The sequence below is a fragment of the Ceratotherium simum genome, chromosome X, assembly GCF_057802395.1.
Source record: "Ceratotherium simum simum isolate JZ-2026a chromosome X, ASM5780239v1, whole genome shotgun sequence".
Taxonomy (NCBI): Eukaryota; Metazoa; Chordata; class Mammalia; order Perissodactyla; family Rhinocerotidae; genus Ceratotherium; species Ceratotherium simum.
The window spans coordinates 87,303,173-87,327,780 of record NC_141940.1 but is presented as its reverse complement, the minus strand read 5'-3'; the positions used below and the strand labels follow the sequence as shown (position 1 = coordinate 87,327,780).

The 24,608-nt window shown below is 38.1% G+C and overlaps 1 protein-coding gene across 1 annotated transcript; it reads right to left on the bottom strand.

The window, feature by feature from the left end:
- Positions 1-16,727: 16,727 nt before the first annotated feature.
- GSPT2 (G1 to S phase transition 2) lies at positions 16,728-19,137 on the bottom strand. The gene has a single exon (XM_004443784.3). The coding sequence runs from the start codon at positions 19,021-19,023 to the stop codon at positions 17,140-17,142; it is 1,884 nt and encodes a 627-aa protein (XP_004443841.1). The 5' UTR covers positions 19,024-19,137; the 3' UTR covers positions 16,728-17,139.
- Positions 19,138-24,608: the final 5,471 nt, after the last annotated feature.

Sequence of the window (24,608 nt, the reverse complement as noted above, 5' to 3'; positions counted from 1 at the left end):
ATTTAGTCTCACGCATGGCAATTTTTTAATATGCCTGTTCATTCTCTGTAAAATTCACCCTCTCTTACTCTCTCTCTTTTTCTTGTGAGAAATGAGTCCTTTGTTCTGTAGAGTCACCCACATGCAGGATTTTGCTGATTTCATTTCATTGGCATCATTTACCACGCTCCTCTGTCCCCTGCCTTTCCTATAAATTGGGATTTAGATCTCGAGTCTTCATCTGATTCAGTCTCCGTATCATGGCAAGAATGTCTCTGAGGCAGTGTTGCATTAGTCCATCAGGAGGCACATACTGTATGGTTGTCCCTCTTTTTGTAATGTGAGTAGATATTGGTGCTCATTGCCTAGAGTGCGTGTGTCGTTTGAGGCTTAAGATGGAGATATTTTAATACTATCTACCCTTCTTCATTTATTAGATGGAATTCTTCTTCAATGAGAAACTTCCCTCACCCACTATTTGATAACCAATGTTACAGTTCATATGCCAAACACCGGATAATTGTTTCATTATGTGCCTCTGCTTACTCAATTTCAAAATAAGGAATTTATTTCCTAGCATTTAATAACGGTGACCATGAGGTCTTTGTTCCTTTAGAGCCATTATGGACCCAATATTTAATCACAGTTGATGTTTTTAAATCCATTTTAGTTATTATTCTTATTGACACTCAATTTGTCCCTACGTGATGCAGACTCATAACCTGAACCTGCCTACACAGGGGCGAGCACAAGGCAGGTGCTTAGTAAATGTGTGATGAAAGTATGTCAAATAACTGAGTGAGGTGTATTGACATCATACCTGATTGTTTTATTATAACATTACATTACTGTGCCCGTCCCTCCACTAGATGTTTAAAACTGACATTACCCCTTTGCTGTCTTTGGTGTTACTCAAGTATTACTACATTTGGAGACAGAAAAATTAAGACTCACTCTCCTTCATTGGATCTTTCTACTTTAATTAGGGGGACAAGTGACCTCAACTAGGCTCGTGGATTTGATTATCTTTTGGCTTACAAAATTCATTTCCTCACATTACCATTAATTCTCACTCACACTCTTTGCTCTGTGCTCATCTGTGCCATCATCTGCTATCGCTCTACTTCCCAGAACCTTGCATAGCTCAAATTTCCCCTTTCCCTGACACATCTCTTCCTTATCATTGTACCAGCACTCCTATGGATGCGGTTTGTCAGTAAATCACCAAGCGTCTTTACTCTGCTTCTTCACCTCAATGGTTTTTCCAATAATGGGTGTGCATTTTGAGGGCTGAGTGTTTGGGCCTTGGTCACATCAAAGACCCTTTGGTGACCAGCCTCCTTTTCCCCAAACTTCAATGCTGATTTCTAACATGGGGCTAACAGCTAGCTCTCCTGTGTTGTTGTGAAATGAGCTCCACAAAGGATCTTTGTATGCGAAGCATACAAAGTCTGGGATGTGTAAAACACTTGCACCTACGATTACTTGAATACAGGCTGCTAAATAAGAAGTGCTGGATTAAATGTAGGGGAATTAGACAACCCCTTGAACTTATCCCATTACTCTGAGAGATCACAGTAATGTTTACACAGGGATTGCTAAGACATATGCGGGAACTGGTTGGTCATCATGTTAACATATAGAGATACTTTTTCCACCTTTTAAACCCCCAAATTAGACTACTTTCTGGGTAGGCTACTCCAGCACTCGGCTGTGAGGCAATTTACTTCTAGTTGAGGGTACTTCACCAAATTTTATTTTATTTTTTATTGACATCTAATTGACAACATTGTGTAAGTTTAAGGTGTTGATCTCATACATTTATATGTTGCAATGTGATTACCACTGTAGCATTAGCTAATATCTCTATCATGTCACATAATTATCATTTTCATTTGTAGGCTTCACCAAATTTTGTTGTAGCAGTTGTAGGTACTGGTGGAAAATGAACAAGTCTGAGTGACTAGTCTTCCCAGTTTTTGGAGTTCTTCATATTTCCCATGTCAGTTGTGTGCAAATTAGTCTGAAAGAAACAGGATTATAGTGTCAGCTTTGCTTTTCTAGTTCTATGCTCACCTAGCATTGGAAACATTAGATGAGTAATTTCCCAGAGTATGGTGTGGCCATGGGAGGTAATGGGGACTGCCTTAGAATGGAGATACATTTTTTTCCTGTTTAAACTCAAAATTAGGCTATTTTCTGAGTGGGTCACTCCCGTGCTTGGTTATCAGGCATTTCAGACCTGATTGAGTTTGTTGTCTTACACTTTACTGTAGTATTGATGTCTGAGTATTGATGAAACTGCTGAAGTGACTTAGAATTCCAGCGTCTGTGGTTCTTTGTGGCCTCTTTTTATCCTTGCAGCTAGTACCCCAGGGTGTAGCTGTATATGTGGATTCAAACAAGACCTGGCAGCAAGAGAAAGCTTTTACTCAAGACACTAGGCCCCCTCAGTGCTGTTGCTATAGGAGATGATGCACCCTGATTGTGTTGTTGCCATGGTAACTCATGCACTTGACCCAATCTTGTTCAGACTTGATACACCAAAGGCAGCTTTTCCTCAGCTGCCAGCACCATCTTCTTTGTCAGTTCAAAGTGAGTAAATAGAGCCAACAGAATTATTTTCCCAAATATATTCACTACTTTATAAGTTATTTTGCTCCATAATTGGGCAAGGATTGCTTCTGGAATTTTTGTTATTCTTAGCAAGTGTGTGCACATATAGACCATTTGTATATTGGGAATGTACTGGATAGTGCACACCAATTGCTTCCCAAACTGTTAGAGGAGAACCCAGGTCATATATTATTCATGATTGGAATGAATTGGAATAAAGATAGCTAGAGCTTATCGAGCACTTTCTATCTACCAGGCTCTACTTCTTGTCTTTATAGGTTGCTTGATTATTATTTAATGTGTAATAAACCTAAAATAACAAATGCATGAGATAATGGTGCATGAATCACAACAGAAAGGAACAGAGAACAAACAACCTGATAGGCAAGAAATGGTTTTTCAAAGTAGTTTTAATTTACATTTCTGTTACTATGATTAGATTTGATCATCTTTTCACATATTTAAGGGCCATTCATATGTGTTTTTCTCAACTATTTGTTCAGGCCTTTTGCCATTTTATGTAATGAATTTATGGTCTTTTTTACTTGACTTAAAGAGTACTTTTTGGGATATTAGCTCTTTACCTACTATATATTTTGAAAATATTTTATCCAAGTTGGTTATTCGATTTTTATTTGCTTGTCTTTTTTGTTTTTGGTTTGAGGTTTTGCCAGACCAAAATGTTTCCTCTTCTTTATTTGCAGGTAGGTCATTTATCAATTTTTCCTTTGATTGTGTTTAGATTTTGATTCCTTGATTGAAGTCCTTTCCACACTCCTACGTTATTACAGAATCTTGTCTTATTACAGAAACTTGCCTCCTTCTCTAGTATTAAAGAACTTCATTTTTTACATATAGATCTCTAAACTATTTGGTGACTGTTCTTTTTATGGTATGAATTATGGATCAAATTTTATCTTTTATCAAATGAGTATCCAGTTATCCCGGCAGCATTTATTATAATGTTTATCTTTTCCCCAGTCATATGTGATGTCACCGTTATTATATATTAAGTTTCAGTATGTACATGAGCGTATTTCAAAACCGTCTATTCTGTTTCACTAGTCTGTCCATTCAAGTGCTAGTACCATATAGTTTTAATTATCGAGACTTTATAGTATATTTTATTCCTAGTTGGGTTAGTCTCCCCTCATTGCTATATTTTTTCATAGTGTATTGTAGCTATTCTTGCTTTTTTGTTCTCCAGAGGAACTTTAGAGTCAACTGGCCTTTCTCTAAGGAAAAAAAAATTGTTGGCATATTTTTATTAAGACTGCATTAAATTTGTGTACAAATTATATCTTAATGATGTTGAGCCTTCCCATTGAAGACCAAAAGATATTTTTCCTACTTTTTATAGCTATCAGGAAAAGTTTAAAGAATTTTTCCTCATACAACTTTTCCACATTTCTTGGCAAGTTTATTTCTAAGAATGTTACCTTATTTGTTGCTGTTACGAATGAGATTTTCTCTTCCATTATACCTTGTTTCTAGTTATTGTTTATATATATAAAAAGTCATTGATTTTCATATATTAATTTATAGCCTTCTAACTTTACCAACTCTTTTATTTTTTGTGTTAGTTTTGTCATACATTTCTCAACTTGTCCGAGTAAAATATCATATAATCTACAAACAGAATTTCAATTTTGTTTGCAATTCTTATGCCTATGATTGTTTTTTTAGTGTTTGTTTTTTAATTGTGTTGGCTAATAGCTCCGCTACAAGTTTAAACAGTCAACAGTGTGGACAACCTTTCCTTGTTCTTGACCTTAGCAGGAACACCTCTTCTGTTTCCCCTTAGGAATTTTAGTATTTACTTTAGTGTTGATGCATATATATATATGTAATGGACACTTAGTTTGTGTGTGTGTGTATCTAGATCTCAAATATTATATATAATGTATATATGTATATATAATGTATATATGTATATATAAGAAGTGCTCATGATTTCCTAATTTGTTGAGTTTTTTTCAATTTTGTTTTGTTTTGTTTTTATATTTTTGGAATGAGTGTTGAATTTCATTGAGTTCTTTTTCAGGATTTCTAGAGATTCTCATGTGATTTTTCTACTTAGACCTATCATAAAGTGAATTGTATTAATAGATTTCCTAATTATTGAATCATCCCTGATTTCCTAAAATAAATCCCATTTGTTCATGGTGTATTATTTTCTTAATGTGGTGCTAGATTCTGTTCACTGATATTAAATTTAGGAGATTTGCATCAATATTCATCATTGAAATTTTTCCATAACTTTCTTTTATTATACTGTCTTTATCAGGTTTTCGTATCAATGTTATACTCATCTCATAAAAATAATTTGAATTTCTCTTTATGTTCTATGTTTTGGAATATTTTGTGTAGCATTGGGAGTAATAACTTATGTAGCATCATGATTAGTTGGTGGTTAAGGTTTGGTAAAATTCTTCTGTGAAAATTTTAAGGCCTGGTGCATTTCTGTGAGGAAGTTCTTTAATAAATCTCCTTATTTCTTCTATGGAAATTGGTTTCTTTAGGATCTCCATCTCAATTGGAGTCATTTTTGACAAATTATTTTTTTCCTAGGAAATCATATTTATCATTTAGGTTTTCAATTTATTATGCAAAGAAGTCTTTTGTTGTTATTATTTTAAAATTTTTCTGTGTTTTAATGGTTATTTTCCTCGTCACTTCTATTTTTTTTAAATTTTTTGTTTATTGCAGTAACATTGGTTTATGAGATTGTAAAAATTTCAGGTGTACATCATTGTACTTCTATTTCTGCATAGATTACATCATGTTCACCACCAAAATACTAATTACAACCCATCACCACACACATGTACCGAATTATCCCTTTCACCCTCCTCCCTCCCCCCTTCCCCTCTGGTAACCACCAATCCAATCTCTGTCCCTATGTGTTTGTTTATTGTTGTTATTATCTACTACTTAATGAAGGAAATCATACGGTATTTGACCTTCTCCCTCTGACTTATTTCACTTTGCATTATACCCTCAATGTCCATCCATGTTGTCACAAATGGCTGGATTTCATCATTTGTTATGGCTGAGTAGTATTCCATTGTGTATATATACCACATCTTCTTTATCCATTCGTCCCTTGATGGGCACTTAGGTTTCTTCCAAGTCTTGGCTATTGTGAATAATGCTGCAATGAACACAGGGGTGCATGTACCTTTACAAATTGGTGTTTTCAAGTTCTTTGGATAAATACCCAACAGTGGAATAGCTGGATCATATGGTAGTTCTAGCCTTGATTTTTTGAGGAATCTCCATACTGTTTTCCATAGTGGCTGCACCAGTTTGCACTCCCACCAGCAGTGTATGAGAGTTCCCTTCTCTCCACATCCTCTCCAACACATGTTGTTTCCTGTCTTGTTAATTATAGCCATTCTGACGGGTGTGAGGTGATATCTCATTGTAGTTTTGATTTGCATTTCCCTGATAGTTAGTGATGTTGAACATCTTTTCATGTGTCTGTTGGCCATCTGTATATCTTCTTTGGAGAAATGTCTGTTCAGGTCTTTTGCCCATTTTTTAATTGGGTTGGTAGTTTGTTTGTTGGTGAGATGCATGAGTTCTTTATATATTTTGGAGATTAAGCCCTTATCAGAAGTATGGTTTGCAAATATCTTCTCCCAATTGTTAGGTTGTCTTTTCGTTTTGTTGATGGTTTCCTTTGCTGTGCAGAAGCTTTTTAGTTTGATGTAGTCCCATTTGTTTATTTTTTCTATTGTTTCTCTTGCCCGGTCAGACGTGGTGTTTGAAAAGATGTTGCTAAGACCCCTCTTCACTTCTTATTTTGTGTACTTGTGTTTTCTAATCAATTCTTGATTATATTAGCTAGTGGTTAATTCCTTATTTTAAGAATTCAGTTTTTGATTTATTTAGTTCTACTATTTTCCATTTTTAATGTTTTCTTTTATTTTTATCATTGCTCCCTTGTTTTCTTTTGGTTTACTTTGTTGATTTTTGCTTAACTTTTAAGACTTGACAGTTTAGTTCATTAGTTTTATTTAAACATTTAATTGATATAAATATTTGACTATTAAATTTCCTCTAATAACTGCTGAAATATATCCAACATATTATGATATGTATGGTTTCCATTATCAGTTTTTTTAATGCTGCAGTTTTGGTTTGTATTTCCCCTTTTACTTTACTCAAGAGCTTTTAATAGAGAGTTATATGGGCCCAGCATGTTTTCGCTGCCCGACTCTGCTACCCTTAATAGAGTTTTAAAATTTTCTGATGGAAAACTTTTTTTAAAAAATTACCTTCATTGTATTATGTTAAAAGAATGCTGGTTGTGTTATTTCTACCTTATTGAATTTGATGGTACTTTCTTTGTGACCTGACATATGGTAAAGTTTTATGAATACTCCTTGTGTGCTTGAGAAGGTATTTTTCTGTTGTCTAGTTGTAAAATTTGATATATATCCGGAAGATATACCTTATGGATTATGTGGAATGAGGTCAAGTTTTTCCCAAGTGGAATTTTTGTGGGCCACCTTAGAAGGATGGAAAGGGAAGAGTTTAACACACAGGAATAGGGAAGGATGCTTTGATCTGGGGTCTGGTACATAACCAGACACACGAGATTCTCTTGGCAATCATAAGCACTCATTTATTAAATAAATATTCAAAAATGCCCTCTATGACAAGCCATCTTTCATTTAATTTGGGTTTTTGCTTAAAAGGCACAGACAGGTCTAACCACAGCTGAAATTCCTGTCAGTCTCATTCTTACACTGCTCTAATTTTCTTCTTAGCACTTAGTACTCCTCTGTTATATTCAATTCTTATTTTCTTTAATATCTCTCTCACCGCTATGTAAACTCCATAGGGGCACAGATTTTTGCCTGTTTTGTTTTCTAGTCTATCTACACCACTCAGAATACTGCTGGTTACATGGCACACTCTAAATAAATGTTTTCTACATTATGTATGAATAATACCCACTCCATGCTTTCAGAGAATGAAATATCTGATGTAGGGGCAGGCACAGTAATATATTTTTATAAAAAAATCAATCAAATATGATATCACTACACTTCACTACCTCATCCAACATTCAATACATATTTAATAAGCACCTGCTTTGTTCTAGCCCCTGTGCTACCCACTGTGGTTGTAGAGTTGAATGCAACACAGTCTCTGATCTCTACTAGTATTGAATCTAGTAGGAACGTCTCAATTACGAATTGCACATTAGATTGTTATGCATTTAGCTCCAATAACAACAACAACAAATCCCAAACAAATCAAACAACAACAACAATAAAAAAACAACTAACAACGACTTAAACCAGTGGTTCTCAACCCTTGCAGAACCACAGAATCACCTGGAAAGTTTTTTAAAAAGACAAACGCCTTGCAAATGGTAAAATTCTTATGGGAGGGAATTTGGCAATATCTAGCATATACCTATTGGCCCATAATCCCTAATTATCAATCAAAAAAACACTTGGAAAATATGAAAATGTTGTTGATTGCAGCAATATGTGTTATAAAAAAACTGGAATAATTAATTGTGAATAGAGGACTTAAAAATAAAATAACTGAATATTATGCAGCTATATAAAGGAATGATGACTACTTCTATATATTGATTTGGAACACTCTCTAGGCTATACTGACAAATGAAAAAAATCAAGATGGGGAAAACTGTATAGTACACTATCACTTATCATACATGGTGAGTATGAATATGGAATTATAATCAACAAACTAAAAAACTGTACATATGGGAGAGAGAAGGTAAAGAGTGGGAGGGACAAGAATACAAGCTGGACTTTGCTAAAATGTTAGCAAAGTTATTTTGTAGGTATGACTTTGCTATTATGTAAATTTCCTATATATTTATAAAAATTAAATAACATAAAAGCAAGGAAAAGCAAAATGAATCTAATAAACATTGTGCATCCAGTTGGTGGCATTACTACACAGAAACTACTTTGAATGATTTTAAAATATGCTCATTTGTTGTGTACATTTCTAGTGGGATACAACCTAACAACCAAAAGAATCAGATGAAAAATTTAAACTGTTTTCAGAATCAGTATTTTTATTGGTAGTTTTTTTTGACATTGTTGGTTGTGAATTGTGAGATAACACTAATGAGTAATTTTGTTGCTGTCATTGAGAGTCAGGACTTGTGGCTTCAGTGAAAGGATATACTGATGAAGGATCAATGACATAAAGTATATACTCTGGAGCCCTGAATTTGAATGGGAAGTACCAGTATAAACTCATGATATATTTTGCTTTAAAAAATACATATTTCTTAGCTCTGCCCCTTACAAAGCACTAGAAACCCTGACAAACCCAGTAGCATGCAGCCAAGCACCATAATTTTACTCTCTAAAAAGGATTTTCTACTAAAAACTAAATCAATATTGAATGACAAATTAGCAGATCTCAGGAAATGTATAAGGTGAGTCTTGACCAACTTGATGTACAGAAGAAGAAGGACTACTGGAATCATGCAGAAAGGATTCAAGAACTAATCTGAAGAGCCTAAATGCCTACAAATGGGACAGTTTGAGCATCTATAAGAATAATAATTAAATAATAATTAAATAGATTTAAACACATTAAGTGTATTTAAATATTGTATTCATAATGATCCTAAAATACACTCTGTGGTCACCTTTAATAGTGCTAGGGAATAAAGTCATAATTTGAAACTGGTAAATAAAAGGAAAGAATCAAATAATTACCCTTCCATTTGTATATCTACTGTGCTACCAAATAATTAATGAGGGGAATATTGTCTTTAGAGAAATATTCTAGCTAATTAAGCAAGAAGGATAAATAGAATATCTTCATTCTACAATCTGTAATGAAATATTAGATCTAGGCAATCATCACCGGTGTCTGCTAACATCACGAAAAAGAGACAATCAGACATTATGTATCTCTGGAAGGAAGTACACAGCACTACTTGTGAGGTAGTCTTCCTAAAAAAAAGAAGAAAAAGCAAACTTGAATCTAATGAAGGCTCTACCTCTAATAACCAATTTACAGGAAAGTCGGGAGACAGAGGGACATGTTAAACAATGACAAAGGGAGGACGTCAGCAAAATCCAGACTGTATGAAACGCTAGAAAATAAAGAATCCCAATTCTTCAACAAATAAATTACAAGAAAAACAAAAGAAGGGACAACTTATAGATTGAAAGACTTAATAGGCATATTAACAAATTATAATGCATGAGAATAAACTGGATCCTGAGTTGAAAATCAAATTTCAAAAAATTAAATATTTATGACACAATTGGAAAATTTAAGCTAGGAATGAATATTTGAAGATATTTAGGAATTATAATTCATTTTTACATGCGATAATGTTATTGTGCTAATATTTTAGTGTCTGTGTCTTTTAGAGATACATATTGAAATAATCTTTTTTGTGGGTGTGTGAGGAAGATCAACCCTGAGCTAACATCCATGCTAATCCTCCTCTTTTTGCTGAGGAAGACCAGCTCTGAGCTAACATCTATTGCCAATCCTCCTCCTTTTTTTTCCCCAAAGCCCCAGTAGATAGTTGTATGTCATAGCTGCACATCCTTCTAGTTGCTGTATGTGGGACGTGGCCTCAGCATGGCCGGAGAAGTGGTGCGTTGGTGTGCACCCGGGATCCGAAGCTGGGCCACCAGTAGCGGAGCGTGCGCAGTTAACCGCTGAGCCATGGGGCCGGACCCTGAAATAATCTTTTAAGTGATATGATGTTTAGGATTAGCTTCAAAATAACCTGTGGGTGGAGAGAAGTGGGTGGGAGTATAGATGAAATAAGATTGACCAAGAGTTCTTAACTGTTGAAGCTCTGTGAGATCTACATGGATTCTTTATAATATTACATCTTGTCATATATCTGACACTATAACAGAAAGTTGCTTTTTTTTTTAAATGTTCAAAGCCACAATATAGACTAATTAATCAGAATTTCTGGATTAGGATCCAGGGCATTAGTATTTCTAAAAGCTACTTTCACATGAGTTTACTATGCAGCTAAAGTTTAGAGACAATGGTATAAAGAAACATGGCCTTACTTTTTTTTTCTCCTGATGGGAAGTCTGGAAGTACACTTGTATCAGTTCAGCTGCTCAAAGATGCCACAAGGATACCACAGCTTTCATCTTCCTACTCAACCTTTTTCAGCAGGTTGACTCTATGACCACATGCTTGTCACAACATGGCTGCAACAGCCCCAAGCATCTCTATCACATTCCAAGTGCCATCATCCTCTTTTCTCACATCTATCCTTCTTGTTAAGAAATAGCCTTTTCTATAGAAGTCCCCAACACATTCCCGGTAGACCTCAATGGACAGAACTGAGCCACATGGCCACTCTTAGGTGTAGGGGAGGCTGGAAAACCATCATCTGATAAAGGGGAATGGGATAGCCATGACTACATTGGGAAAATTGAGTCCCCCCCCCCCCCAGAAACTGGACATATTGCTTCTTGGCATTGGTAGGAAAGGCTGTTGGGTCAGTAATCAACAAATCCAGTGAGAAAGGAGAAGCAGAGCTTCCAGGGTCAAAAACACAGTGAAGAGTAAGGATTGAACATGCACTGAAGGGAATAAACTCACAAAGATTGAGCCACATACTATTTCCAGGCACTTTCGTACCTGCTACCTTGTTCAGTCCTCACAACAATCCTGTAAACAAGGGAACTGGCATTAACTCCATGTTATGCATGAGGGACTGGAGACTCATAGAGGAGGGGCGAGGTGGCTTCTTTAGGGTTCTGATTAGTGTCTCCATGATGCATTACTTTACCCCTCTGCCATAGACCCTTTTCTGACTTACCAAGATCACTGTCTGAAACATAAACAGAGGAAGAAAAAGAGGTCCACTATTTCCTCAGCACCGTGCTAGGCATATTTGATGTCGGGAAGGGGACATATTTTGATTCTGGCCACTTCTGTGATGATGGGATCTTCTGGAAGAGGTGAGGGCACTAGGGTGGCCCAGAGCAGAACTTGCCCTTCATTGTAGCTGTTACCAGTCTGCATACTCAGATCATACGTGTTATCTTGGATCCCACTAACTCAGCCAGGCATTGGTAGATAGTATGTAGCCTAACACTCATACTTGGGGGTCTATGAAGCTTGGCAATGTCACCATCTTCAGAGTTGGCTGCCATGCTGCCAGTATTGCCAGCAGTTTTGACCCTTTTGTCTTATAGAATGAATCTGATGTGCATTCATCCCTTAGCCACATGTGGGCCCACCTCAGATTCTGCCAGGAAATCATTATGACCTTTCTCATGCCCCCAGTTTCCCTCCAGGCCTTGAATAGTGTACCGTCCATAGAGGCAAACAGTTCTTATTGGATTATGTTAACTTTTGGTCACTGCAAAGTTATACTCACCACCAGGATCTTGTGAAGCCACCTCTCATCCGTCCTGAATCACCATCCTTTAAGGTTAGGGCTTCCTTAGATATATCTCCTGCCCTTCAACCCTTCTGTATTCCCTTGTTAAATGTGTGAAACATATGCTTGCAGCTCATCTACCTTTCAGACCAGAGTTCTTTTTGGTTTAGCATGTATTGAAAAACATGGATGAGGATGGAGTGTTCTTGTCATTAGCACCACTCAGTAGCTAAGCCTTTACATGTTTAAAGAAAGTATTGATACATTTCATTTCACCTATTCATTTATACCCTACCAAATTGGCAAAAGAAGCTAAAGCAGATTAGAAAGCTAAATAATATATGCCACATGAGCATCAATTAAAGCAGGGTGCAAAAAGAAATGCAAAGGTAGAAATCAAATACAAGCCTTTAATCCAGGTACTGTCAGCTAAACCTGCAGAAGCCATTTCAGGCCTTTCTTAGTCATTTGCCATGTGATGATGTGTTCTTGTGCGAATTTATTGGTGTGGCAAAAGGTCACTGATAGACTGTGGTAGAACTAGTAAAAGCAGTCTCAGGAGGAGATAATTCATCTAAGTCTCTGTTAGACACTAGAGGAAGCCTTTTACTCAGTGCCCCAAACATGAAAGAAGAGCTGTAATTGGATACATATTGGGTATATATCATCTCAAGTGCAAGATACAGTGACATGATTGTGTACAGCAGTCTGATGGTGGATAAACCTTTCTTTACTTTCTTTTCTTTTTTTGTCTTCTCATGCTAAAACTGGAGGCAGTTCTCAATATTCTCTGCTTGGGTTTTTGAAGAAGTTCAGCAAAGAGAGAAATATCCTCCTTAGATGGCTGAGAAATGTCTACAAATTATCTGTTCGTGTAAATTCTGATTGCTTAATATTAATCTGAGTAGAAAATAAGGGGCTTTGCTGAAACTCCTTTTGATTGATGTCTGATTCTTAGAGCCTAAATTTTTCATTCACTGACTTATAAAAGAAACTATACAATTTTCTTAAGGGTAAGTGAAGGAAAAGAGAATCCGCCTAGAATTTAGACAAATTTCCTCTAAAACAATCTGGCATTGTTGAGTGCAGGATAGAACTGTGAGGGAAGCCAATAGTTAATATTCTACAGGCTATAGTGTAAAATTGTAAGCTGTGCCCTCTTGTATGTAAGCTTTTTTTCTTTTTTTGTTTTCTCATACATGGCATGTTCATACAGTAGATTCTTCTTTTTTCTTTTCCTTTTCCCTTGTTGATTTTGCTGATCTGTCGAACATTAACAATGTTTTGAAAAAGCCTCTCCCAAATTCTAGCACAAGCTCACTTTCCCCACTCCATGGAAATAGTAGTGTCCTTGGTGAGAAAACTTGCATCAAATTTTCCTTTCCCCCAGTGGCCAACCAAGAGTAGATGTTATAATTGAAAACTAGGACAAATGGAAATATGCCAATAATCTCAATAGAAAACATAGAAGGAACCATACTGAACATGAAAACAGGCACTGGATCAATGAGAACATGTTCGAATGCTCAGGTTTTGGCAGAACTTCTGTGGTTGTTAGTTCTTGTTTAAGGGTCATGAAATGGTAACTAATAGTCTCTGCTGCTAAATAGTCCATTTTAACTAAAACAAGTGGATTGAATATTTATACTGCAAAATGTTTATAAGTAAACTTTAAAAAGAGCAGGTTCTTGCACTGTAGTAAACCAGAATCATGATATTGTGACAGGAGGGTCTATTTTTGAGACAGGATTTGTCTTTTAAAGACAGGAACAGTAACTGTAAGTAGATATTAAAAGCACCAGCAATTTGTCTTGGGTACCAGAGAAAGATGCTCAAAATGAGCCATGTGGAGGTCTGCTAGTTTCTACCCAGCCAAGACTTTCCCCTTTCTTATCTTCTTGGGTCTTTGTTGACGTAAAGAATAAGTTGGCCCCTTTCCCTAAACCCCCTCAGAGTTGTCCCATAATGACCAGAGAAATAAAGGAAGAACTTTGGGAGTAAAATTACCAAGAGCCAATTGGTAGACACTTATTGAGAAAGCCAGAAGTAAGAAGTTCATAATGTATTTACAGCATGCAGCCAGACTTGGGAGATTCTACATTATCTTGGTTGCCAGGAATTTGAGATGAAGCTTTGAGGACAGTTAAGTTAAATTGGTCTGAATTGGAGGCAATAGGGGACCTATGAAGTGATGCTGCTCTGTATGCCCTGGGGAAGCTAGTACTGTTTGTGAATGGCCCCACTTGCAGTATCGGAGAAGACCACCAGGCATTAAGAACTATAGAGGAAGGTGTTTGGGAAGTTAGAAAAATGTTACCATGAGTTTATATCTACTTTTCTAAAGAGCCAGAGTCTGGTGTCTCCAATTACCTGGATGATCTGCTTCTCACTGAAATGAAAATAATTGGTTTCTAATATCTCCTTTCAAAGATTTATGCCATGCTCTCCAAAAATTTTTTAATACAGTTCAGAGTTCTTGGTGGAGAAATTGCTATACAACTGGCTAATGAGAAAGATATTTAGCGCTGCAATGAACACAGGGGTGCATGTACCTTTACAAATTGGTGTTCTCAAGTTCTTTGGATAAATACCCAACAGTGGAATAGCTGGATCATATGGTAGTTCTAGCCTTGATTTTTTGAGGAATCTCCATACTGTTTTCCATAGTGGCTGCACCAGTTTGCACTCCCACCAGCAGTGTATGAGAGTTCCCTTCTCTCCACATCCTCTCCAACACATGTTGTTTCCTGTCTTGTTAATTATAGCCATTCTGACGGGTGTGAGGTGATATCTCATTGTAGTTTTGATTTGCATTTCCCTGATAGTTAGTGATTTTGAACATCTTTTCATGTGTCTGTTGGCCATCTGTATATGGATAAAGAAGATGTGGTATACATACACAATGGAATACTACTCAGCCATAAGAAACGATGAAATCCAGCCATTTGTGACAACATGGATGGACATTTAGGGTATAATGCAAAGTGAAATAAGTCAGAGGGAGAAGGTCAAATACCATATGATTTCCTTCATTAAGTAGTCGATAATAACAACAATAAACAAACACATAGGGACAGAGATTGGATTGGTGGTTACCAGAGGGGAAGGGGGGAGGGAGGAGGGTGAAAGGGATAATTCAGTACATGTGTGTGGTGATGGGTTGTAATTAGTATTTTGGTGGTGAACATGATGTAATCTATGCAGAAATAGAAGTACAATGATGTACACCTGAAATTTTTACAATGTTATAAACCAATGTTACTGCAATAAACAAAAAATTAAAAAAAAAAGATATTTCGAAGCCAGTTTTTGATAGGAAATTATCCAAATTGGATGAAAAAAGAGTTCTGTTCTGCCTTGGGCTTTGGCCTATTAGTGAAAGATATCCACAATAATCGTATTGGTAAATTACTAACATTGCAAAACAATGAGATTGATGCAGCATCAGAAGTAATTTTTTTACAAGTGGCTGCCAGGGCAAAACTTAGCAAACGCTGGATTGGCCTGTATTTCAGAGCACAGAGGCAAGAGAAGGAACTCTAAAATAAAAGTGAAACTCTTGCCACTGACATTCCAATTATTAAAGGACTGGGTCCAAGACAATATGAGGCACATCCCTGTGGATTAGGTTATCTGACATATGACAAAATAAAAATCCTCATTTCCCGTGTGCATGTCCTGAAGATCTATGATGGATGCTTCACAGAACCATGCTATTGATGCTCTGACAAGACCACTGGCTATCTCTGGCAAATTAGATATCCTGGAGGTACATGGGTACACAAAGAAAGGGACCGTGGAGAAGGGAACAATGTCTTTGCCTGAGCATGGACCTAGGGTGTTCTGGCAGCAGTCTTCACCTCAGTTTAAACAGCCCATGAGTGTGAGGAATCGGCCCTGTCCATCATTGAGCAGGTGTTTCCATTGGGCCACTACCCACTTACTAAGACATAAAGTTTTTGCAGCTGTTGATAGTTATGTAGGTTGTAAGGCTGCTCTCCTGGCAATAAAAGTAGCCACCTCAAGATCCACAGTTGATGTTTTCCTCAATACATTATTCAGAAACAAGTCCAGCATCTCTGACCCCAAGAGTGGATCGTGATCTGATGGTAAAAATTACCTTCCACCTTTTCTACTAACCCCAAGCCCTGAAGAATGAATAGAAGGGTGGGATAGTCTCATTTCCCAGCTTAAGATCCTCACTAACTCTTCCTTTTCAGTAAATGACTTACAGTCCTATTGCAAGTATTTATCTTCTCAATAGTCATGCCCTTTATTGTGTTGTGTCCTACATCACAACTCTCATGGTGAACAAAACAAAGGGGTGTGTTAGGATGATGGAGTACAGATAAGAGTCTAGTCAACATACAGTCTGAATCCCCAGGTATCTTTGTAATTTGGCCATGCTCAACATTAGGGGACCTCATAGATAGATAGATAGAAAGGCCCGAGCCTTTCTTTTTCAAATCACAAGTAGGGAAGCAGAAGAGCTCGTTTATTGACTGGACTTGAACACAGAAAGCAAAGTTCATTAGGAAGAGCCCTAAAATAAATTTTTGTTCATAATAAAATTTTTCCTTTAATATAAACCTGTGCAGTTTGTAAATGCCTCACTTAAAACAGTGAGTGGAGGATAGTTTTACTATGCCCATGTAATAAAATGTATTCAATTACTTGAGAAAATAAAAAAGCTAATTGAAAACTATTACATACAAATTAAAAAATATTCAAAAGTGTTTCAAATGGAATATTTTATTCACATGTTGGCTGTCTTTTTAACATGTATACACACACACATTCTGATTGGTCTGCGTGGAACAAGAGTCGTCTAAATATCCTAAGGAAAAATGAAAAATTAAAAAATATCTTAATTTTTCATTTTTATAGACAGTTACATCCACATCACTTACAAAGCTATTACTGATTCTGTTCAAGGTAGCAGAATGGCATAGGAGGAGGAAACTTGTGGGTGAATTCAATGGTGACATAACTGAGATCTCAACATGAGAAAGCTGACAAAACATGGATTTTTGCTGTGAAATTTCTCTTTGCAAAATATGGAGAAAAGTCTGTCAATGGGCAGTAAATAAGAGAAGGTGGTGAACTTTGGAGTCAATTCTCACAGTATGGTGCAGGGGCATCAAGAAAACTGCTTAGTCCTCTGGGACCAGTTTCAGAACTTTTCCAATTGCAATGGTCTTACCCTCATCTCTTAAAGTAAAACGACCCATCTGAGGAAAATCTTTGAATGTCTCAAGGCAGATAGTTCCTGCTGTCCTTAAACGGGCAATGCACACTTGATCTTGTTTCACGAAGCGGGGCCGTGTCTTACTTTTTTCTCCTGATTTTTTGTCTACCAAGGAGATTAAGGCTGTTATCTCAACTTCCTCAATACAAGTATGAATGTGCAGCACCGCATTATAACCTGGGCAGATGATGGACTTGTGCTCAATAATCACTATCTGAACATCAAATGTGCGCCCAGAATGGCAAAGATTATTAGGGTCACAAAGTATGAATCCTGGAAGAATCTCTTCTTCTTCAATTCCCTTCAGTCTGATTTTAAGGTTTTCACCTGGGGCTACATAATCAGTTTCAGCATCATCAGAAAGTATTCCAAGAACTTCCACATTGTGCTTGTTTGGCATCATCACCAGCTGCTGGCCTTTAAAAATGGATCCTGATTCCAGCTTTCCCAGGACCACAGTGCCCATATCCTTGTATTTATCCACAATTGGCAGTCTAATTGGTCCATCAATTGATCTGTTGAAGTTTGGCATATTATCCAAATACGGAATAAATGGTAATCCAGTGTACCAAGGGCAGAAAACTGATTGCTCTTTAATATTTGCCCCAGTCAGCCCTGAGCAGGGCATAAAGTGAATGTCCTTTTTGGGACTGAAGCCGACTTTTTTCAAAAAGGGCACCAGTTTTTCTTTACATTCTTCATATCTCTCGCTGCTCCAGTTTACTGTGGGATCGTCCATCTTATTAATAAGCACTATTAAATGTTTTACCCCTGCTGTTTTTGCCAACATCGCATGTTCTCTTGTCTGTCCACCTTTTTCAAATCCAGTTTCAAACTCTCCTTTCCTGGCAGAGATTACCAGTACAGCCAAATCAGCTTGAGAAGCACCGCCAATCATATTTGGGACAAAACTCTTGTGGCCAGGGGCATCTAAAATTGTGAAATGTTTCTTTTCTGTTTCAAAATAGGCACGACCCACTTCTACTGTTTTACCCTTGTCTCGTTCTTCCTGATTTGTATCTAAGGCCCAAGACAAATACCAAGTTTCTCTGTTTTTTTCTTTAGCTTCTCTTTCATATTTCTCAAGTGTCCTCTTGTCAACCATTCCTGTCAAAAACATTATTTGTCCTCCAATGGTTGACTTTCCAGCATCTACATGCCCAATGAATACCACATTTACGTGTTCTTTTTTAGGAGCACCTGAGGGTACGACCACAGATTTAGATTTTCTTATTTCCTCTTTCTCCATCATTTCCTGGCCACTTTCTTCTGGGGGCCCTGAATCTCCCAAAGAACTACCCCCTGGCTCAGCTTCACTTACTTCTTTACTGTGCTCCCATGACTTCTCTAGGACCATCTCCACCTCTCCATTTTCTACAACAGGTTCTGAAAGTTCCATGGTAACGTCTGAATTGGAACCTTCACGCAACACTAACTGTTCCTCTTTGGAATGTTCCACAGGTGCCCCCCGTCCCAGCCTTTTACCTTGAGGGTCGCCCGCGCCGGTGCAGGTTTCATCGATGCTAGAGGTGTCGGCAGGGGGGTTCTGCGGCTGGGCCGGGCCCCGCAGGAAAGACGGCACGAACTCCGCGGCGTGTACGTTAGGCACGAAGGGTTTGGCGTTGATGTTGAGCTGACGGCTGAAGGCCGAGCTGAGATGCTCACGCTGGGCCTCGGCCACTGCCAAGGAGGCTCGGTCCCAGCTCGGGACCGAACCCGGGGCTTCCAAGTCTACCTGGTCCCAGCAGTCGGGCGCTGAGTCGCTGCTGCTGCTGCTGCCCAGATCCATGGTCTGAGGACCTGATGGGTGACGGGGAGGGAGCGGGGTCAACAGGCCAGAAAGAGTGGGCTATGCCGCCAAGGGTAAGGCAGCAACAGCGAAGGGCCAAGGAGTACGGACACGAACCTTAGCGGCAGCGCGGAAGCACCTAAATCCCGACACTGCATTTGCAACTACGGCGGCGGCAGCAGAGATGGCGGCTCAACCCTCTGCTCTTGTGTGTGAGCGGATCTCCTCCCCCAAATCCCAACCACTTCCGACTCCTCCACCGCCGACCCAACGCTGCCGTGGATTGACCCCTCGCTGCCATCCGTACGCTTGGCCTCCTTAGTTCTAAGTCATGGGCTAATTCCAAAAGTAAAATTTTTAAAACAAAAATTTCTATTCATTTTTGTTCACACGATCTGGGAGAGCAATTTGACAATTTAATGATTAAACCTGGATAGGCACACCTGATTTACAATTCTACTCAAAGATTCAAGTAAAAATGAAAATTCCTATTGAACAAATGGAGGCAGGATATGGGTTAACTACCCAGAAACCCAGCAACCGAAGGAAGAAATTAGTGACTAGGGAGGCACTCATGAAATACATGAAGATGTAGCTGACCCTAGGAAATGCGACTTTAGATCACTCATTAGTTTGAAATCCAGAGACCTTTTGATTTTCCCTTTTTTAGTGGGCCCCCATAAGCCTGTAACTTTTGCTAATGGCTTCTACAGTGTAAGTATAGGGTTATAACTTTTTTTCATATTAAGCATTCTGGCTGTCTGCATGGAGGGAATTCCCAAGGAGAACCTTGTCCTACTGAAGCTGCCCAACCTATAGCATTCATGCACGTGTCTGGACAATGGCTGGCCTGTGATGCTGTGGTGGATCACACAGACAAGCACTGGACTCAAATCAAAGCTGTATTCTTCTAACCAACTGTGTTCTGGGTGTACCTGCCCCACTCATCAGTACCCCCCCAGAGTACACTCTATGTCCACAGGCTTTCCTCCTCATTCTGGGGACCTGGAACTCTACTCACTGCTGGTACTGGGTTTGCTCTAAGAAAGAATCAGTGTCATGTTGGAGCTTTCCTCGGCTGGTGGTAATGACATGGGGCTGTGACTGTCAGCCTAATTAAATTGATTAAGACCTCTGAGATGGACAAAGTCCATAAGACTCTAATCAATAGAATTTCAGAAAAGTTTGTAACATTTGAGCCAAAGACTAGAAGAACTAGTTTGTAAATTATCCTAATTTAGATCAAATTGAAATAGAAAAAAGATGCTGGGAAAATACAATTTGCTAGTACAAGATGAAGTCATAGAGGGGCTGGCCAGGTGGCGCAAGCGGTTAAGTGTGCGCGCTCCGCTGCGGCGGCCAGGGATTCACCGGTTCGGATCCCGGGCGCGCACTGATGCACCGCTTGGTAAGCCATGCTGTCGCGGCATCCCATATAAAGTGGAGGAAGATGGGCATGGATGTTAGCCCAGGGCCAGTCTTCCTCAGCAAAAAAAGAGGAGGATTGGCAGATGTTAGCACCCGGGCTGATCTTCCTCATAAAAAAAAAACAAGAAAGATGAAGTCATAGACCTGGATATTAAATAAATCTAACAAGTGAAAATATTATAAAAATTAGTAACTGATTTATAACAAAAATTTTCTTCTCCAGACTTTAGCAGTAGAAAAAAATGTCCTATGTCTAACATACTTGAATCTTTGATGGATTCAGTCTGGGGCTGCCACTATTTTACTAGCTCTATGCTGCTCCCAAGCCATTAGATATCAACCCCCTTCATTCTTTTTGCCTCAGGTGATGGCTTAATTATTTGCTATCACATAAAGAGAATGTGCACACCTACTCACAATTAATAGGAAGAACTGAGAGGTTGAATGTGCAGAGACTCATGGAAAATACTCCACAGATGTGCTGGAGCCTTTCATGGGCATTCTGTAAACCTAGGATAGACTTACTAAAATGTCTCTGGGAGAACTTGTTAAGGTTTAGACAGTTGTGTTCACATAAGGTTAGTAATAGTAAGAAAGAGGACAGACTTTGGATGTTTCCTTCGCCTGAGTCAATTGCATTGATCATGAGAATATTAGCATGACTACTACTTAGTAGTATCTCTGTTAGAGAACAGAGGATGTTTCAATTTTAGAACCTTAAAGGAGACATGAGAAATAGTGAGTGGATGTCCTCACAAGCCATCATCCTTGGGTCTCAGGGGGAGCCAGGTCCACCCAAAAGAGAAAAACATTGACCAGGCCATATACAGAGACTAACCTTGAAGAAAACTCTTTCGGTTTGTGTGATGGGGTGATTGTCTCCAGTTTATCTGCCTAGAACTTGGAGAGAGTTCATCGGTAAATAAGAGAATTCTCACCAAAGACTTTAAAAAAAAAAGGTATAGGCAATATCTGATCTTCGCTTAATTTAATCATTTTCTCCTTAAAATTTTTTATTGTAAAATATAATGCAAATTCAGAAAATCACATAAAACAAAATTATAGCTTATTGTCTTAGAAGGGAAACATGCTTGTAACCACCACCCAAATCAATAATTAGAAATTTGCCGGCCAATCTAGAAGGATTCTCTGTACCCCCTCCGAGAAATGTAACCACTATCTTGACATTTATGGTAATCACCGCTGTGATTTTCTGTATGGTTTTATCACACAGATGTATGCCCAAATACTATAGTTCAATTTTGCCTAGCTTTTTTGATACTTCTTTTGAGTGTCTCTTAATCTACAGGTTCCCAACCTATCCTCCCTTTTTTCAGGTCATTTATTCATTTAAAAAAGAGGATGATGTGACTTGTAGGGTTTTCTACATTCTTGACTTTGCTGACTGTATCCCTATGGTATAATTTATGATATTTATTTTTTCTCTGTATTTCTTGTATATCAATAATTGGATTTATGAGCTTGACCAGATATAGGTGCAATTTTTTAGCAAGAATACTTCAAGGGAGGTTTTGAGTATTTCCATAAAGAGGCACATAAGGTCTGGTTGTGACTCCTTTTACAGTTAGCAGTAATTAATGATTGTGTGAAACATTATATCCCTGGGGTTGCAAAATTGTGATATCATACTTCTGTCATTCTTCCTTTCTTTACTAACTGGAATATTGCTTTAAAACAATTTCCCTTCATCAACAATTTTGCTATTTTGAGGTACAGGTCATAAAGGAAAGGCAGAGAAGTGCTTGATTATTTCTCTTTATTTTAGAGTTTTCAAAATAATGATTTCATTGCCTGTAATCCTTCACAGATTACAAATAAGGATATTTCAAAACAATAATTATGAACTGTTGCATTTGCATATATTTGACGTGTTTTAAATAATTTCCCTTACTATACTTACTGATGTTAAGATGGTCCATCACTGGTGACTGAAAGCCTCTTCAAGTTGGGTTCTGAATGATTTTGAGACTATGCTAGTATTCATTGATGGTTTATTTATTATCTGGTATGACAAAATGGCCCAGACCAATTTTATATATTTCTGCCAAACCAGAAATACTGGTTCTCAATGATAACAGGGGATGATAAAATTAGAAAATAAAATAATTACTCATTTGATTTATCCCACCTACACATATAGTAGCCTGAGTACTACCACCACCAATATGACTAGAGAAAACAGATTTTTTTCATAAGCTCTCTATATTTTCCATCAGTATATCATAGTTGAACTACATCTATCTGATAACTCACTTTTGTTGAGTTTTTCCTAGGTGCAGGTCATATTTCAATTATTTTCTATGGATTCTCTCATTTCATTTTCCCTACCATTCTGTGAAGAAGGTAATCTTATCACTCTATTTTACAGATAATAAATGGATGTTTAGAGAGGCTGAGTGAATTATCCAAGGTCACATATCTAGTAAATAGTGGACTTGGTGTTCAAACACAGACAGGATGATTCTAAGGTGGTACTGGCTTGTAGCATCTATTACATAACAAGAAAAGAATGGGGAGATTTGGTGGGTTTAAATAACCAGTGGGAGAAGAGGGTAAAATCTTGGATTATCTGGGGAGAATGGAAATATGGGTTAATTTAAGAGAGAAAAGATAATTCAGTGGCATTCTTTCATGAGGACTTACATTTTCTTTCTGAAGTTGGAGATGACCCTGTTGCGACTTTGAGGGAGGACAGCAATAAGAAAAATGAGGAATGGGGGAAGATTTAGAATAGACTTTTGGGGTGTGGGAAGGTGTCTGACTTGGGGGTAGTAAAATTATTTTCTGAAGAATTGCAGTTAAACAAAAGCTCTTTAGACTGGAAAACATAGCACTCCCAGGTTTTGAAATTTTCCTCTTCCCTGGACATACACCTACTATCATTGGGCAGCCTAGAGCACAAGCAGAATTTTAAGTTTCATCCAGGTTTAAGTAATAGTAGTGTCAGATGGGCTGAAAGGAGAAGAACAGGAAGATATCAAGGGGCTAGTGAACACAGGGTTAAGAACACAGCTTTGGATGCATTATATTGCTTTTCTCAGCATATCTTCCAACTCTGTGCACAAATATGCCTCTCTATACGGAAGAGGCTGGAAAGCTTAAGTTTGCATTTCCTAGAGTTTTTGCTACTAGTGCTTCAGATGCATTTTTTTGTGTGTGTATGTGTGTGTGAGGAAGATCATCCCCGAGCTAACATCCGTGCCAATCCTCCTCTTTTTATTTTTCCGCTGAGGAAGACCGGCCCTGAGCTAACATCTATTGCCAATCCTCCTCCTTTTTTTTCCACTTTTTCTCCCCAAAGCCCCAGTAGATGGTTGTATGTCATAGTTGCACATCCTTCTAGTTTCTGTATGTGGGACGCCGCCTCACCATGGCCAGACAAGCAGTGCGGTGGTGCACGCCCAGATCCGAACCCGGGCCACCAGTAGCGGAGCGTGCACACTTAACCGCTAAGCCACGGGGCTGGCCCCTCAGATGCATTTTACCTTCCATCAATCTGATATACACTGATCAGATTTATTTTGAGCCAATTTAAGTGTAGGGAGATGTGGGGTAAGGCAGGCATGATTTGGAGGTGTGGATCTAGTGGGGGAAGTATTTTCTTTGAGTTAGCAATTCTGGTGCAGTTTCCTGCTTCCAGGAAGGCAATGAGGGCACTCTATGCCTACAGCCAACAGCTGTACTGGAAGCATCCTGAATTCCCCATTCCTCAATGTGGCAGTTTCCCTGGGGGGCCAATTCTGCTGTATGACTGTGATAATCATTCTGAGAGGCCGTGAATAGACCTGTATCTCCAGTCCCTAGAAGGACAGTATTTATAAGCCCTTAATTCCCCAAATTAATCCCTGTGCTAAATAACATAGAGTGCTTTCTTTTAACACCAACCAAGCAACTGACTAGTACAAGTGCCAAAAGGCTAGAGTTCAAATTCAAGGCCTGCCATTTCTATTTCTTTCGTTTAATTTCCTTAACCACTCTGTGCCTCAGTTTCCTTATCTAATAAGTGGAGATGTATCTACATTCACACATACACCCTGAGGTGCTAGGTGCAAGGACACAAAGAGGCCACAAAGAACCACAGACGCTGGAATTCTAAGTCACTTCAGCAGTTTCATCAATACTCAGACATCAATACT

Coding starts and splice junctions, on each gene's coding strand:
- GSPT2 (XM_004443784.3), bottom strand. CDS start 19,023: ATGGATCTGGGCAGCAGCAGCAGCAGCGACTCAGCGCCCGACTGCTGG.